Source organism: Takifugu flavidus, chromosome 9, assembly GCF_003711565.1.
Source record: "Takifugu flavidus isolate HTHZ2018 chromosome 9, ASM371156v2, whole genome shotgun sequence".
NCBI lineage: Eukaryota > Metazoa > Chordata > Actinopteri > Tetraodontiformes > Tetraodontidae > Takifugu > Takifugu flavidus.
The window spans coordinates 7654240-7668571 of record NC_079528.1 but is presented as its reverse complement, the minus strand read 5'-3'; the positions used below and the strand labels follow the sequence as shown (position 1 = coordinate 7668571).

The 14332-nt window shown below is 48.4% G+C and overlaps 1 protein-coding gene across 3 annotated transcripts in view; it reads right to left on the bottom strand.

Moving 5' to 3' along the window:
* The window catches only part of afg2a (AFG2 AAA ATPase homolog A), a 59069-nt gene that overhangs the window by 17201 nt on the left and 27536 nt on the right, over positions 1-14332 (bottom strand). Inside the window, exon 16 of one of the 3 annotated variants that reach the window (XM_057042418.1) lies at positions 10502-11612. The exons of the other annotated variants lie outside the window; for them this stretch is intronic. Within the exon in view, the coding sequence (XP_056898398.1) occupies positions 11466-11612 (147 nt within the window). The 3' untranslated portion in view covers positions 10502-11465. Of the gene's footprint in view, positions 1-10501; positions 11613-14332 lie in introns of those variants that run through there. 3 annotated transcript variants of the gene reach the window in all.

Here is a 14332-nt window from a genome sequence, read left to right as displayed (position 1 = left end):
AATGGCATTCCGGGTCAGACTGGTTGTCTCTATGGCGATGGTCGTGTGAGGGGAAGGGGGGGGTGAAGAATTCTGTTATTCCTGGATGTAGACTACATGTGGGAAATGGATATGGAGTGACAGGTCAGCACCATGGGCCACATGACACATTGCAGCAGCGTGGAGATCCGATAGGCTGGTTTATCCAAAAGGTCAGGGGGCCACCCTAGCGTCACAGCCAAGGACACGGCGCTGAAATGCAACCCCGTGGACGGTTATAGCTAATCAATGCTTCAATGTGTGCGGTTGGCAGAGGCATCCAATAATCTGGCTCAAATAACATCCCGTATAATCATCCCGGAAAACATGAAGTCCGAACCTCCTCACAAACGTGACGGATTCGCGTTTCACGAAACTCGATGAAACTTTACACCGCGCTTCAAAAGTTTCACGTTTAATTCGCTCCGCTGGCGCAGGACTTGAAAGCTCATTCAAAGCTCCGCCACTCGGGTCGCCGCACGACAGGGGAAGGCCTCAGCCAGCCAAACGCAAGAGGCCGACTTAACGACTCAATCAATCAGGACGTCGCAGAGCCATCGACATTTAGAGATCGCGTATCATCGGCGGCGTAATACCCAATCCTCTTTCATGCAGTCAACTCAGCAACGCCCCGTTTGCAGAGACATGTATCCATCCTTTTATAAGGGGGTATTATCTTTCAGGCTTCTGACCTTGGGTACACAGAGGGAAACACGACACCGCCCACCAGTCTATTTCTGTATTTGTCTTACAGTAAGCTGGCGGTAATTGAATCATGCTCTGCGGGACTGCGAGACATGAACGGTGCTGCGGGCTTGCTCCCACCAGCGGAGAGCCAGGTATCACCTCGTGGGCGACCCAAACCGGGCCTCGTTATAGCCTGGGAAGATGCGCACATCAGGTAACGCATCATTAAATATACGTCAGGCGTGAGCAAGGTGTCTGATTCTGGGTCTTTATTCGATAAAGCCAAGACAATAGTTACAGAACAACCCGCTCAAAGGAATGTACGATTAAAATAACACGGAAAAAGTTCGTGTCAGGCAGACGTATTTGGCACGGATGCGAGCTCGCCGTGACTCATGTGTTCAGTATCCTTTGACAGATTACACCCAAGAGGTGCGAGGTTGGAGAAGAACCCAACAGAGAGGGGGGGCGATCGCATGCAAACGGCAGGTCTGTGCACTGGAGTGGAGCAAAAAGGGTTTGTAAATAAAATCATAAAAACGGGTCCGCCTTGAGCTCTGTCACACCTGATTTGTAGGAGATCTGGAGAAATTAACCGCGCCTCTTGGTTGTGTAAGAGCTCCGGATGTAGGTGATTCCCTTTGGCAAGGAAACAAAAGCCCTCCGTTTCTAAAGATAGATAAACTGGTCTATTCGCATGCTGTCAACGGCTTAATCTCAGAGTTAACAAACCACAAACTGAAAGTCAGTGGCTTCTCCTGCAACAAGCCTCTGCTTCTCCACCACCTAAGGTCAGGTCGGAGTGTGTAGATTCAATTTTGTGCGCAAGTGGAGCCACACTGGCACGAAGAGAAAGCACTCATTCAGCTGGGTGATAATATGTTGGCCAATAAAATGAGCCTGAAGACGTTTTTAAAGTTGCCCTCAATTCAAAAATGCGTTTGGCAAAATCAAAGAAGGTGGGCGAGGTGAGTGTCGAAATGTGGTCAGAGGCCATTTTTGAGGCCCCCCCCCCAAAATTGGACGACAGTCCTCCCATTAGTGCAACTACCTGGTGTTACTACTGCAAGACTGCACAAACAATCCTGCCGAAGGCTCGTGAGAACGGTGCCACAAGCGGCTCCGCTGCCAGCCGCCATCTGCTTGCAATTTGATGTAAAACCCACTCTGGGAGCCTGAGGTCTTCAGAGATAAGCATCTTCTGGGGGCAAGACTTTCTCAGATGAGGGTCCCTGCTCTAATGTTCAGCTATTATTTATATTTATGTCCTCCTCTGTGAATTGGGGCCGTTTGAGGCCGGGATCTGAGCACCACTTACGGCGACGTGGACATTTTTGCCATTGCGTGACTTGGGGGGTCCTCAGGATGTGAAGGACTGGAAAGCAGCGATATCTGCTCGTCGGCGTGGAGGTTCAGGTTTGGCAGGCTGTTGCAGTCCGGGCTGCGATTCGGGCATTGATAAGGCATTGTTGATGGGCTGTGGAGAAGCGTTTTATCACCGGAGCATGCTCGCGTGCATAAAAGGCATGAACCTAAATAAGCACGAGGCAGCACACACCCGCAGGAGGCCAACGCACACGCATACACAACCTGCGGCTGCAGAGAACGTGGGACGTTTCAGTGTTTTTCTCTGCTCTCTGCCTCCCCCCGTCCCTCCCTCGGTCCACCTTTCTGCTGGTGTGTTCCTTCCTGTGTCTCACCCTTCATACCTGAGTGCAAGGTGAGGATCATAAAAGGAACACCTGGCAAACACGGATGTGGTCCTCCTCTTCTCATTGTCACACTCTCCCTCCCCCACGATGCCTCCCCTCCCCATTCCTCCCCCCGTTGACTCCCTTTTCAGAGGCACTCGCGGGAATGGCAAACAAGGCTTTCAGTGGTAAGAGGAAAGGAAGAGGAGGAGGAGGAGGTGCCCCCCCCCACACACTCACTCCCTCTATCGTTTCCCTCCCTCCTCAGCTCGCCTTTCACACGCCAGGAAGTGCTATTCAGTCCAGGAGCTGCATGTACATGTCCCTCTAAACCAGGAACACCTCACTTCTCTCTCTTTCTCACAGAGTGCAAATGTATAGGTGTGTGTGTGTTCTACAAGTTCTATGGTGAGGACCAGAATATGCATTTCACCTGCAAAGTGAGGACATCTGGTTTAAAAAATTGAAGGGCTGTTTGGAGGGTGAGAATTGCAAGATTGTGAGGAGAGTATTGTGTCCAAATGGCAGCAGATTCTGCATTCTGTCAATGAAAGTCCTCAGATAGAAGTGTGTGTGTGTGTGTGTGTGGTGTGTGTGTGTGTGTGTGTGTGTGTGTGTGAGAGAGAGAAAGAGGATTGGAATGGATATGAATATTTCCTGGAAATCTGGACTCTAAAGCGGCACTTTCATAAAATCCAGACCGAAACAGAAACGGTGCTTCAGTGTTTTTTACACACATGCGTAAAATGTGGAAGGCTGTATGACGTAATATCTGCCCCCTTTTGTTGCCCAACGGCAGACATTGAAGTTATCTTTAAACATCTGCAGCAGCCAGCCTGCATCTACATTCAAGTAGAGGGCCAAGTGTGTGTCTGTGTGTGTGTTCTATGATAACACAGGGGCCAGGTTGGGCTTTTCTCTAGCAAAGTGAGGACTAAAGTATGTGTTATACCTTAGTGTGTTGCTTTTTCTGTCCTTATGGCGTTTGTTTTTTGTGCCATGCCACAACATAGACAGGTACGACACCTCAGGAGGGGACATCAGAACATCTGATGCATCATTATGGAGGACCACTGGGCTCTACAGATGCACCAAACACACTCCAGCTTCCTCTTTGGCTCCTGCGTTTAAGTTTATGACAGAACTGGATTTCAATATGACTGTAAACACATTATTCAACTGTAAAATTAATGTCATTCCATCGCAGGAACACGCACACACACACACACCCAGACACACACACACACCCAGACAAAACACAATAAAACCCATTGTACGTGACAGACAGCCACCCGGCCAGCCGCTCTGCCATCCAACTTCCTGTTTGCACAGGAAGTAAACCTCCAGTGGAAATGGGCAAACAGGGAGGGAACACCGGGAGGTGGAGGCCGGCTGTGAGGATGGCTGCGTGTTTGCTTCAGGAAGACTCTGACAGTTTTACAGCACTGTCAAGTATTTATAACCTCCAACCCTTTCAGAGCCCCTAACCCGAGACGCAGCCTGCCTCCCTCCGTCTGACGCCCTCACCGCAACAGGGGCCCCCACGGTACCGTAGCCCGCCTGCCCTGTAAATCTCTCTGCACAGGGACTCTAATGTGCATGTGTGCATGTGAGTGCGTGCACGTGAGAGGTTCCAGCTCCTGCTATGACAACAGACGAGCCTCCAGTCTCAAGAGCAGCTATTTGACTGTCAGACTTAATGTCGGCTCCCAGTTGGACTGGAGGCACCTTTTACTATCTGTCGAGAAAGGCCAAAAAATAGCGTGAAGCGGATATTTCAGGAGTGGAAAGTGGCACATACCATAAATAGCTTGACTTTCACAGCTCGGAATCCCATTTTCAGTGGGAGGCATGTTTTTTTTCTTTCATTTCTTCTCCGGTTGGCGTGTGGAAACGACTATTTACGTACCAAACAGCGCGATGTGTAATTTGGGCATGCTTGTTTCAAGCCTCACATTCTTGCTATTTAGACAATATAATACTTGGGTTCTCATCTTCTGTGGCTTGTTTAGTTCCACTGCAAACCTCAGACACACACTTCAAACAACAGAGCGCCCGATCTCTTCATCTAACAGCATGTACATCCACCTCACACTTCATCAAATATCCCATCACTTCCAAGTGCCCGATCAATTTTTATAGCCGCGTTTATGCCAACTGTGCACTTCCAAACCTTCCTGTTCGGGACAGAAAGAGGATTAGTTCAGCAGAATATCCCGGGTAAGAATTTTTCATTACATTAAAAACTACGAGCTGTCGGCGTGACTGATTTAACGCTGCCTGGTTCCATCCTCTGATTATGAAACTGCAGCAAGCTAACGGCTTTTCTAGTTTTCGTCTGCATCCCAGAGGAGCACAAACAAGTAACTCGAACCATTTCAATAGGGGAAAAAGATGATCCAGAATAATGCTCGTGTGCTGAAACTGAAAGTAGCCGGAGTATCTGTAATTTTACCATACATCTATAATTTGTACCTATCGAGTAGCATTTGTTTATCTTCCCATTGGTCCCAGCTGTGTTTGGGCATAGGGAGATGGTAATTGCCCCGTTGGTTAAGTGACTGTTTCCGGGAACAGGAGCCGTGCACGCCAGCACCGATGGAGGTGGAATGCAGGGTACATATTTGCCGGTTGGAATAACTGTAATATGGCAAAAGAAGTGGAAGGGGGGAGGTCAGGTTATCACATTACGGAGCTCAGGGACCGAGAGAGCTGACAGGAGTGTTGCTGCTTTCATCTGATTTGGAAAACATGTTGTCTCCCTGGGTCCTAACAGCCAGTAGATCCAGTAAAAGATCTGTTAATGAGCTTTTATGGTTGACAAATGAAGCGATCAGATGGACAACAGCTACACGAAACCACTGCTGGCCGTCAGCGTCCCTCTTATCTAATTGCTGTTCATTTGTCTGCATTGCCAGCTAGCACGAGTTCAGAGGAAAGAGAGGCCTTCCATATTTGTTTATTTACCCCGCAGCGCGTTGTTAGCTATCACGCAGACCTAATGGAAAACAGGTGACTGCAGCATCGACACGTCCTGGGATGGCTCACAAGCAAGAATTCACCATTTTATGAAGGGCGGTTGCCTAAAGGATGCTAGCGGTTCAAATAGTCATGAGGCGTATTTAGAAGATTTACCATTATCTTTTAAAACCCAGGGTACCAGTGTTTATTATTTGGCTAATATGTGTATGTTAGCAGTAGCTTTACTATAACCTTCACTTCTTTTCCTGATGACTCGAGTACAATTAGACTACAAATACACCGAGCTATAATAGACTCAACATAACATATAACTTAACATCTGAAACCAGTATTTCCTCACAAATTTGTGTCTTAAATCTAGCGCTCGTTGACTTGTCACCGGCTGAATTTACCTTGGGGTCATGGGAGTGTCACATGTCAAACTAAGTGCTTCCTGAGGTTAGCCATGTGCACACACCGAGTAGGTGTCGCCTGTAAATCACACTTCACTAAATGCCAAAAAAGCATTCCACCACAATCGGAGGGGGGCGAATATCTAACAAACGTCAGGAACAAGCAGATTTGGGGGATAATTAACAGAAGCTCCAAAGACACCACGGAGAGGGCAGATTAGAGAACGCTGAAAAAGATTATCAAAGGTCAGGGAAGTTGTAAATAAAAGGAAACTAGGCCTAACAGGAAATTAACCATAAAAATAAGTCGCCAGAGTCGATTCTAAACATGACTAATTAAGAGCTCTATTTGCAGATCAAGATTTCCTTCCCCGAGGCTACGACGCCGACAGTCTGCGCGAGGCAATCTGAACATTATGAAGCACAAGTGCGGTGAAAAGGAAATCCCCATCATGGAGAAAAACGTACAAAATAAAAGCATGTGACGTTTTATCATCTGGCTTTAGAAGAAAGCCAAATATTGGCAGCAAAACACAAGAGATTAATTTCCATGATAAGGCAACAGAAACGTGGCTTCGGTTCATTTCATCTGAATCAAAACAGACCAATCAAGACATTAAATATCAATCAATATCTCATCTAGAACTGCAGAAGAAGCTTCTTTTTTGGCTGCAGCTTGACTGTAAATGAAAGGAACCTTTTATTTGGTGGTCTTAGCAATCGTCGCTACTATCGTCGACTGTCACGCAGCTCAAGCTCGACTCCGTCTCCATCAGAGAGCTGCCATTGATGCAGGGGGGGTGGGACCTCCCTAACCCCTTCCTCCCCATCTCTTCCATGGTGTTTATCCACTAATTGGGCCACTTCCTGAGACAGAGGCCAAACAGGGAAGGGAGGAATGCATGGCAAAAGGCCACTCAGACAAGCTAGCGTCAGGACTGGAGGGGGTTGGTGATGGGAAAGGGGGAAGGTGGAAGGACACTGAAGGGGGTAAAAGACAAAAACAGACATTCACAAGTTCCTTTTTTTCCTTTCACGAGGGAGGGTGCAACCCCCTGTTCATGACATAATGTTTCATATTGAGGATAAGTTACTTTCTGGCACAGCAGCTCCTGCAGGGCCTGACGTGTTCTGGAAGTAATGCACAAAAGCCTTCACACTCTGGCCGCTGCTCCTGTGCTCCCTCCGCTAAAATGCTGGTTTGACTGTTGGGGGGGGGGGGCTGCAAGTCACTAGGAGACGAATGGGAGCGCTGGAGCTCAACTCTATCCCTCCTGGCCGTCTATGTGCTGGGTTTCGTTTGATGTGCTGACCCTTTGAAGTTGGCCTACAGGGTCTATTGGTGTTTTCCTGGGGTTAGAAGTTGAGCCTCCACAGCACTGAGGACTTTTCGGACCAGCTAAGGGATGCCAGATGACTGTGGCACCAATGCTCTTTGCATGCTACATATGAGGCCCGGGCTCCAGAGGCAGTCATGTGTGCAGAACAGTGAGTGCAAAGATGGAGATGGATGATCAGCCGTCCTCCGCGACCGTTTGGACGAGGGCAGCTAAAACGCAGCTGGGCTGCTGGAGTGACTCAATAAACAGAACAGGTCAAGGAAGCAGGAGGCGTGATCGCTCCAGACAGACACAATCCTTTTCCTGTTGTCCTAAATAGCAACAGTCAAGGGAACACTATCACCGCAAAACTTCCTCTGAGGACAGCGAGATCCAGGGTGGTGGGGTTGAACCCCGGAGTTCACCAACACTTCGGAAAGATGACGGAATCATCAATATTTCCGTTACATAAGAGAGCCGAAATCTTCACATGTGTTTGTGGAGAGATTTGTTCCTTTTTTTGAAATACTGCATTAAAACACAACAAGGGCGACACTTGTTTCTTTGTGGGTCGAACCTTCTCCATTTCTCTCTGTCATTTTGCAGGGTTTGGTCAGACAAACAGGAGGCACGTGACTCTGGGATGCAGCAGATGTGATCTGACGGTCCGCAGGTGGCGTGCAGCGGCCCTGGTCCTGGCCAATGGCACTCCGAAAACAGGATGTCTAAAACTCCCCAGGCCTGGGACTTCCTCTCCCGGAGCGCCACAGCCCAGAGTTCAGCCAGCTCCCAGCCCGGAGGAACGCATTACAGATTTGGCACGTGGAGCAGTCTGCTGCTCCAGTCAACCCCCTCCTCCCCTTACTCTAGCTGGCCCAATCCCCTCTTTAACAATCTAAAACAGAAATATTCACCCTGGTGCGTTTCCAGAGGAAAGAACTCTTTCTCCACTTGCACGGTTTTGCGTCAGCAGGGGCAACGAGAGTCCACCCTCCGCATTTACTGAAACTGGGCCTCGACAGCCAACTGCCCAAATTAAGTCTGAGGTGCTTTCCAAAATAGAAAAGTCAGGGCAGAGGCAACCTTGACACAAATGCCTGGTGGGTTCATAAAGAGGATGTGCGCACGGCAGAAGAGGACACTCAGAACTTCCCAAAGCCGTAGCACTTTTACGAGCTCAACATATGGTCGACGCTTCCTATTTGTGTGTAAGATAAGAGCTACGTACAACATCCACTTGCTTGTAAACTGCAAATATTTGGCAAAGGTTTGAAGACGGCTACTCCTCCTACTAGCGCGGCTCTGCTGAGGCCTTGAGGCTGCTAAAGGCTGTGTGGGCCGGTGAGAGCTGCGCTAATGTCATTAGTGAGGAAAGATGAAAGATACAATTTGCCTTTGAAGAAGTCGATGAACCGAGCAGGAGGGGACCCAAGAAGTGGCCACATTAGAGAAACTAGAGTCCGCCAGGGGCTAAAAGGGAAGGTGGGGAGAGCTAGCAGGGTTCCCAGGCCCCCGTTCCGGCAGGGAATCCAACCACTCTTTCAGAACAGGGTGACTTCATTAAGGTGGCACGCCGTTTGGCCAATGTGGATCCAATCGGGGCAAACTGTACGTAAACCCCCCGGGACATGCAGCTGGGGGACGGACTGTCCAAAAATAAAGAGAGAGGCAGAGAAGCGTCGAGCAAGGGTGTGTATGTGGAGCGAGCCACGGGAAAAATAAAACACAGGCAAGGCGACGCAGAAAGGGTGGGGGCGTGATTAACGATGCCGACGCTTTAAAGACAGGAAGACACCTGGCGACCATCTTTGCCCCGGACAGACGGTAATGCTTTAGTGTGTAGGAATTAGGCCCTACTCATCTCCCAGCTTTAGCACGGAACCACTGGCCAGATGGGGATTAGGCTTTTTTGGGGGGGGGGGCTGCAGGGGACTCAGGGAATGAGAGAGGTCTCTGCTCTCCCACTGCTGCCGAGGACAGTAAATTAGGTCCCACTTCCCTGATTGAGTATCATTGTGTTAAATCCCTAATGAAGTGAAGGGACTGTTCTGTGTTTTCCAGTTAGGATACTGTACACTTCCTGTCTGTGCCAATCCACAAACAACCATTGTTTTATAGCGCCTTGCAAACAAACACCGGGCGCCTACAAAGTCCCCATTACGCAGGATTGTAAATATACAGTGCAGGGCTGATGCTGGCATTGAGCAAACACGGGGTTTGCGGTAAACTTCCTTGTTCAACAGCCCTTTCATTGAAAGGAAACACAAGTAGGATGTTGAGGTATCATTAATGGCGCAACTTTGAACCATACAGCCTTTTCTAGGGTATTTGCACATCACAGGATGCATACAATGATTTCCTCCCATTCACTCTCCCGCCCATCCAATAAACACATTGTAAAAGGGTTCCCAAGCAAAAGATGGCAATAACAAACAATAAGTCTTGACAGGAAAAGTGGCGACACACAACTCGATGTGAAGCTGAGAACGGCCTGATGGCGCTGCCAAACGGTGCTTCAGGTTTTAGAGCCTTACCCCGTTCCTGAGGCAGCAGCATCGAGTGTCTTGGCCTCAGGTCGTCTTTTGCCTCTCAGCACCTCTGTGGCTAATCCAGGGGGGGGGGAACTGTAAACACTGTTATCAGCTGGCTGCTTAAGAAGGAACTAAAGATTTCATTTAAGCATTTGGCCCTTTACGCCATTTCACCTGGTACAAACCAGACCTTAGGGATAGGAAGTGGACCGGAGAAAGAGGACAGTGTCGTCTGTAGACATTCAAAAGCGACTGCTTCGAGTCCTTGAGAAAGAACAAGTCCGTATTCACGTGTCACGACCCGGTGTCTATAAATATACGCACAGTGGGCCGATACCCACAGAAGACGCCACAAGAAAGAGCGGTCGTTTCCAGCAGAACAGGCAGCGGCCCTGCAGCTCCGCTCCGAGCAGGTCTCAAATCAGAGCCCGAGAGAGCAAACCATATGTTAGCCGTGTTATGATTAGAATTAGCATCCCTGGTTTTCAGCGGATATGGGTTTGATCCCTTTGGCCTCAAGGCTCAATCAAGTTAAACTAAAATTAGTGGGCTGTCCCCGTTTTTTTTTTCTTCCCGGAAGACAGATAATTCCCTCTTGATTGTGGTGAAAGAAAATACTGGGAAAAGCAAACATGGTAAAGAATGTGGACAGTGGGCGAGTCCAGCGTATGGACTCGAAACAGTTATGGCCACGCTGAAAATAGTGACAGGTGCAGCAGCTGGCGGCGGCCAATGAGCACATCCACGCCAAAAATACTCAGGACAGTCGGCTTTTGTGTTTATGAAGAAGGAAACACAAAGAATGAATCAAAATGTGCCGACCTGGTGCAACTTCCAAACGGGAGAAAGGGGCTTTAAAATGATACCACCGGACCATTGGGCGACACCAATCTGGTGGCTTAAAAAACATAAAGTTCTAGCTCACTGATGTGTTATATATGTTTGGAATGTGTTTCCAGCTCTAAAGCTCCACAGGAACACTGTCAGAATCTGTTTTTCAGGTTTGAGTTACGAGAACTCAAGGCTCCGGGTCGAGGTGAGACCTTCTAACAAGCTGGAGGCGTCGCTGACTCTGCTGGCCTAAAAGGATATTTGTGAGGAACCATCGCCACTCTAATTAAAGCGCAAACAGGAACACAGGAGCAACAAAAAAAGGAAATACGGCAGCCTTGGCCGTCCATGCTGCTCCATTTTCAAGTGTTTTTGTCCCTCTTACATAAATGAGCAGCAATTGGTGAAATGTTACACTGCGTTATCCTGTTTTGTACATCTCCTGACATCCAAGGTGAGGAAAAGAAGGCATTTGTTATAAGAGTAAAAGGTCAACGTTCAGCCTTGGAGGTCTGGAAAACCCATTAGATAGAACAGAGAGGGAAGAGACAATGTCTTCAGTGCTTCCTCCATTCTTTCGTCTTTGCTCCCACCACAATTTTACTGAAGGACTGGAGGGTTGGAGGAGGGGGCAGCACTGAATGTCGGGAAGGAAACAAGAAGAAGACACTTGAGTGCAGGCTGTACACCTGCGGCTCCCTGGCATTAAAATGAGATGTTTGTGACCGGACGTGAGCTCGTAAAAAAACCAAACAAACAGGTGGTCAGAGGAACAGCGTGACCAAAAATGTGTCTCCAAACCACCTGGAACCACTCTGGAGGCAAAAACATCAACACGTTGGTGGTAAAGGCTGCACGCAGGCAGACATGGTGGTAGCAGAAGAAGAAGCAAGCTGGAGTCTGTAAAGTAGGCCCACAGGAACAGCGCCATCTGGAGGCACAGGACAGGGAGGCAGGCGCTTAACCAGAGAGACTATAATGTTGGAACGTCATGAAATAATGACACTATTTATATTAATGTTTTATTGGCTTTACAAATGTTGCAAACACTCGAGCTGGACTAAACATCCACATCATGAACGGCTTCAAGTGTGTGTCTGTGAGTGTTTGGGTACGCTGGTTACACAACAGAGAACAGTGAAACGTTGCCAAGAGAGTCACCTGTAAAACAATGGGAGAGAAATAGAAACAGGAAGTGGAGCTTTATATAAAACAAGTCTGAACTCTTTCATTTCCAGAAGAGTCCTCGTCGGTTTTTATGTCACAGTGACTTCATTTCTTTCCCCACTCGGGATTAAATTATGAAACCTTTCGGTCCTTCGTGGGGGAAACGATGTCGCTTCATCACTCAGAGAAATATTTGGGCAGTTTTGTGATTCTTTGGCTCACTTTGTTCCCTGTTTCTGGGAGTGCTGCCCATCCGGTTTGACCACAAAAATAAACAGAAAAAATCCTTGCGTATCCTCATTTTACAATAATTGAACAGAGACAAGTGTTGCGGGCCGCGCAGCCAAACGAGCGCCCATTACTCTGGAAGGCTTTGACCAATCCAAGACCCCACCTTTTGTGAGCCCGCTGTTGAGAGCAGCCCTGCGGCTTTCCTCAGGTGCTCAACGTTTCCCTGCAGCCTTCCAAAGCAAGCGCGCTGGTTAACCACCCAAACCGCTCCGGCATAATGCAATCTCCGATTCACAACACACAAAATGTCCTGGCAGCCGTCCACAGGAGCTAATCCAGGAAGAGAAACATTTCTGCAAACAGGCTCTTGTTGAAAATGCCTAATGGAGGGTTGCTGGTGTTCTCTAAATGATGTGCAGGCTCCAACTTTTGTTTTCTGAAATGTTTTTTTTTGGTTTTTTGGTTTTCCTCATTCCAACGAGACAGCAGACTGTGCACAGTCGCCTGAAACTCAGAATGAAGCTTTCCTGGAATGTGCGCTGGCATACGTGCCAGCTCTGAAATTATGGGCCCGGCCATTTCTAAAGAAAATAAAATTGATGCAATCTGTAGTGCATGCAGCTTTTAATTAGTGGCTTCCATCTCCTAATTGGTTTCTCTCCGCTCCCCCCTGCCTTCGCTCGGGACCGGACCCATTGGCCACGCTGCATTTAGCATGCGTTGTTTGTCTTGAGAACAACCGTACGCTGTAATCACGGCGCAAAAACATGTTTTCAAAGAACAGAGATCAGCATCACTGCTTTGGCTTTTAAATGTTGAAAAGCTGAACCCAAGACCGACGGGGATTTACTACACTACTGCCGATCGGGGAGGTCAAAGGTCACGTCTATACTCGTCAGACGGCTCGTGAACGAAAACATAAAAGCAACAATAATTAATACCAACTTTAGCACAAATAGGGAACGCGTGTTGGAGCAGAAGCTCCGTCTCCAGCGGCTCCACGCGCACTCGCCACAATGACCCGAGGAAGACGCATTATCTCAACGCAAATGTTTACCCATGACCTAACGACTGAGTCATGTTTATTGGGCGCAACAAAACGCCGACTGCGAGTGAAAACGCGGGCGATCAGAAAGCCGGAGCTTACTGTGGTATGTTTATAGCCGGGTATGTGGTCTTTCAGAGGCTTTGTGTCAGAGCGCACATGAGCAAACACTCCCATGTTGCCTCTCATTTGAGGTGGGGGGGGGGGAGCTTGTGATGGACGTCTCCCAAATGTGTTGACGAGAAGTTCCATGACACACAAAACAACTTTTTTAAAAAAAAATAATAATCGCCAAGATGCGCTGCTGTTTGCAAAACATAATCGGTTGGTTAGCAGCACCAGATTCTTTTCCCAAAACAACCTCTCCTCCACTCAGGGGATGTTCGAGAGATAAGTGTGGGAAAAGAGAAGAAAGAGTCCAGAATGTGAGGAAACGGAGATAAAAGCAGGGTAAAAAAGGCAGGGCGGCCTCACAGCACCATGTGAGGATGTACCGGAGCAGGTCAGGGCCGCGTCTGGTTGCCCGGCACTCCTGGATTCTCACAAACACACACAAACTGTGTATCATCCTCCCTCGTCTCAGCCAACTCACTGATGTCGGCGTTACTACGGCAACCTGACGATCAATACACAAGATGCCATTAATAAAAACTCTTGAATGACTACGCATTCTTTACGCATGAAATCTGTTAAATCAAATCTTTAAATGCAGGAATCACACAAGTTGCTCCGTGATGGAGGAACACAAATAACTCACTCATAACTTCCCAAAACCACAGTGAGAAGCATTTTAAGATTATGGAGTTGGTCTTATTTAGAGCCTGTTGGCCTGGTTTTGTTGTTTTGGGGTTTTTTTTGGAGGGGGTGTCAAGAGTTAGATAAAAAAAAGAAGAAAAAAAAACAGCTTGAAGCGCCATCTCAACACTAAAGATTTTGTGGTCAGTGCTTTGATCTTTTCTCCAACACTTGTCCAGATGCACATCTCCCTCTGTCATTTGGCTCTCGAGTCGCTCAACAATTAATAGAGAGAAATCCCGATGAATCCACCAACACGGTCGTCTTTACAAAGGCTCCTGCATCAAGTCCCCCCCCCCAGAAATGAACAAAGTTCTGCTGGTGCTACTCAAAGCTAGATCCCTGTGTCCTCCCTCTCTCGCCCCTCCTCGCTCCCTCTCTCTGTTTACAATTACCGTGCCACGACTGAATCCGCCACGAATGACCGCTCAACTGGCAGCCCCGACTAGTCAGGAACAAGGGAGCTATTAGCGGCGCAACTGAGGAAGGAAGGAAGAGGGGAAAGCCAAAGGGAAGGGAGCCCAGCTCAGAGGCCCATGGAGGGAGAAGGAGGGGGCACGGAAGGGAGCAAGGCTGAAGGTTTAGTGAAGGGAACAAGCAAAGCGAAGGGCAGTGAAGAGGACAGAGCCAAATGTCCCTGAGG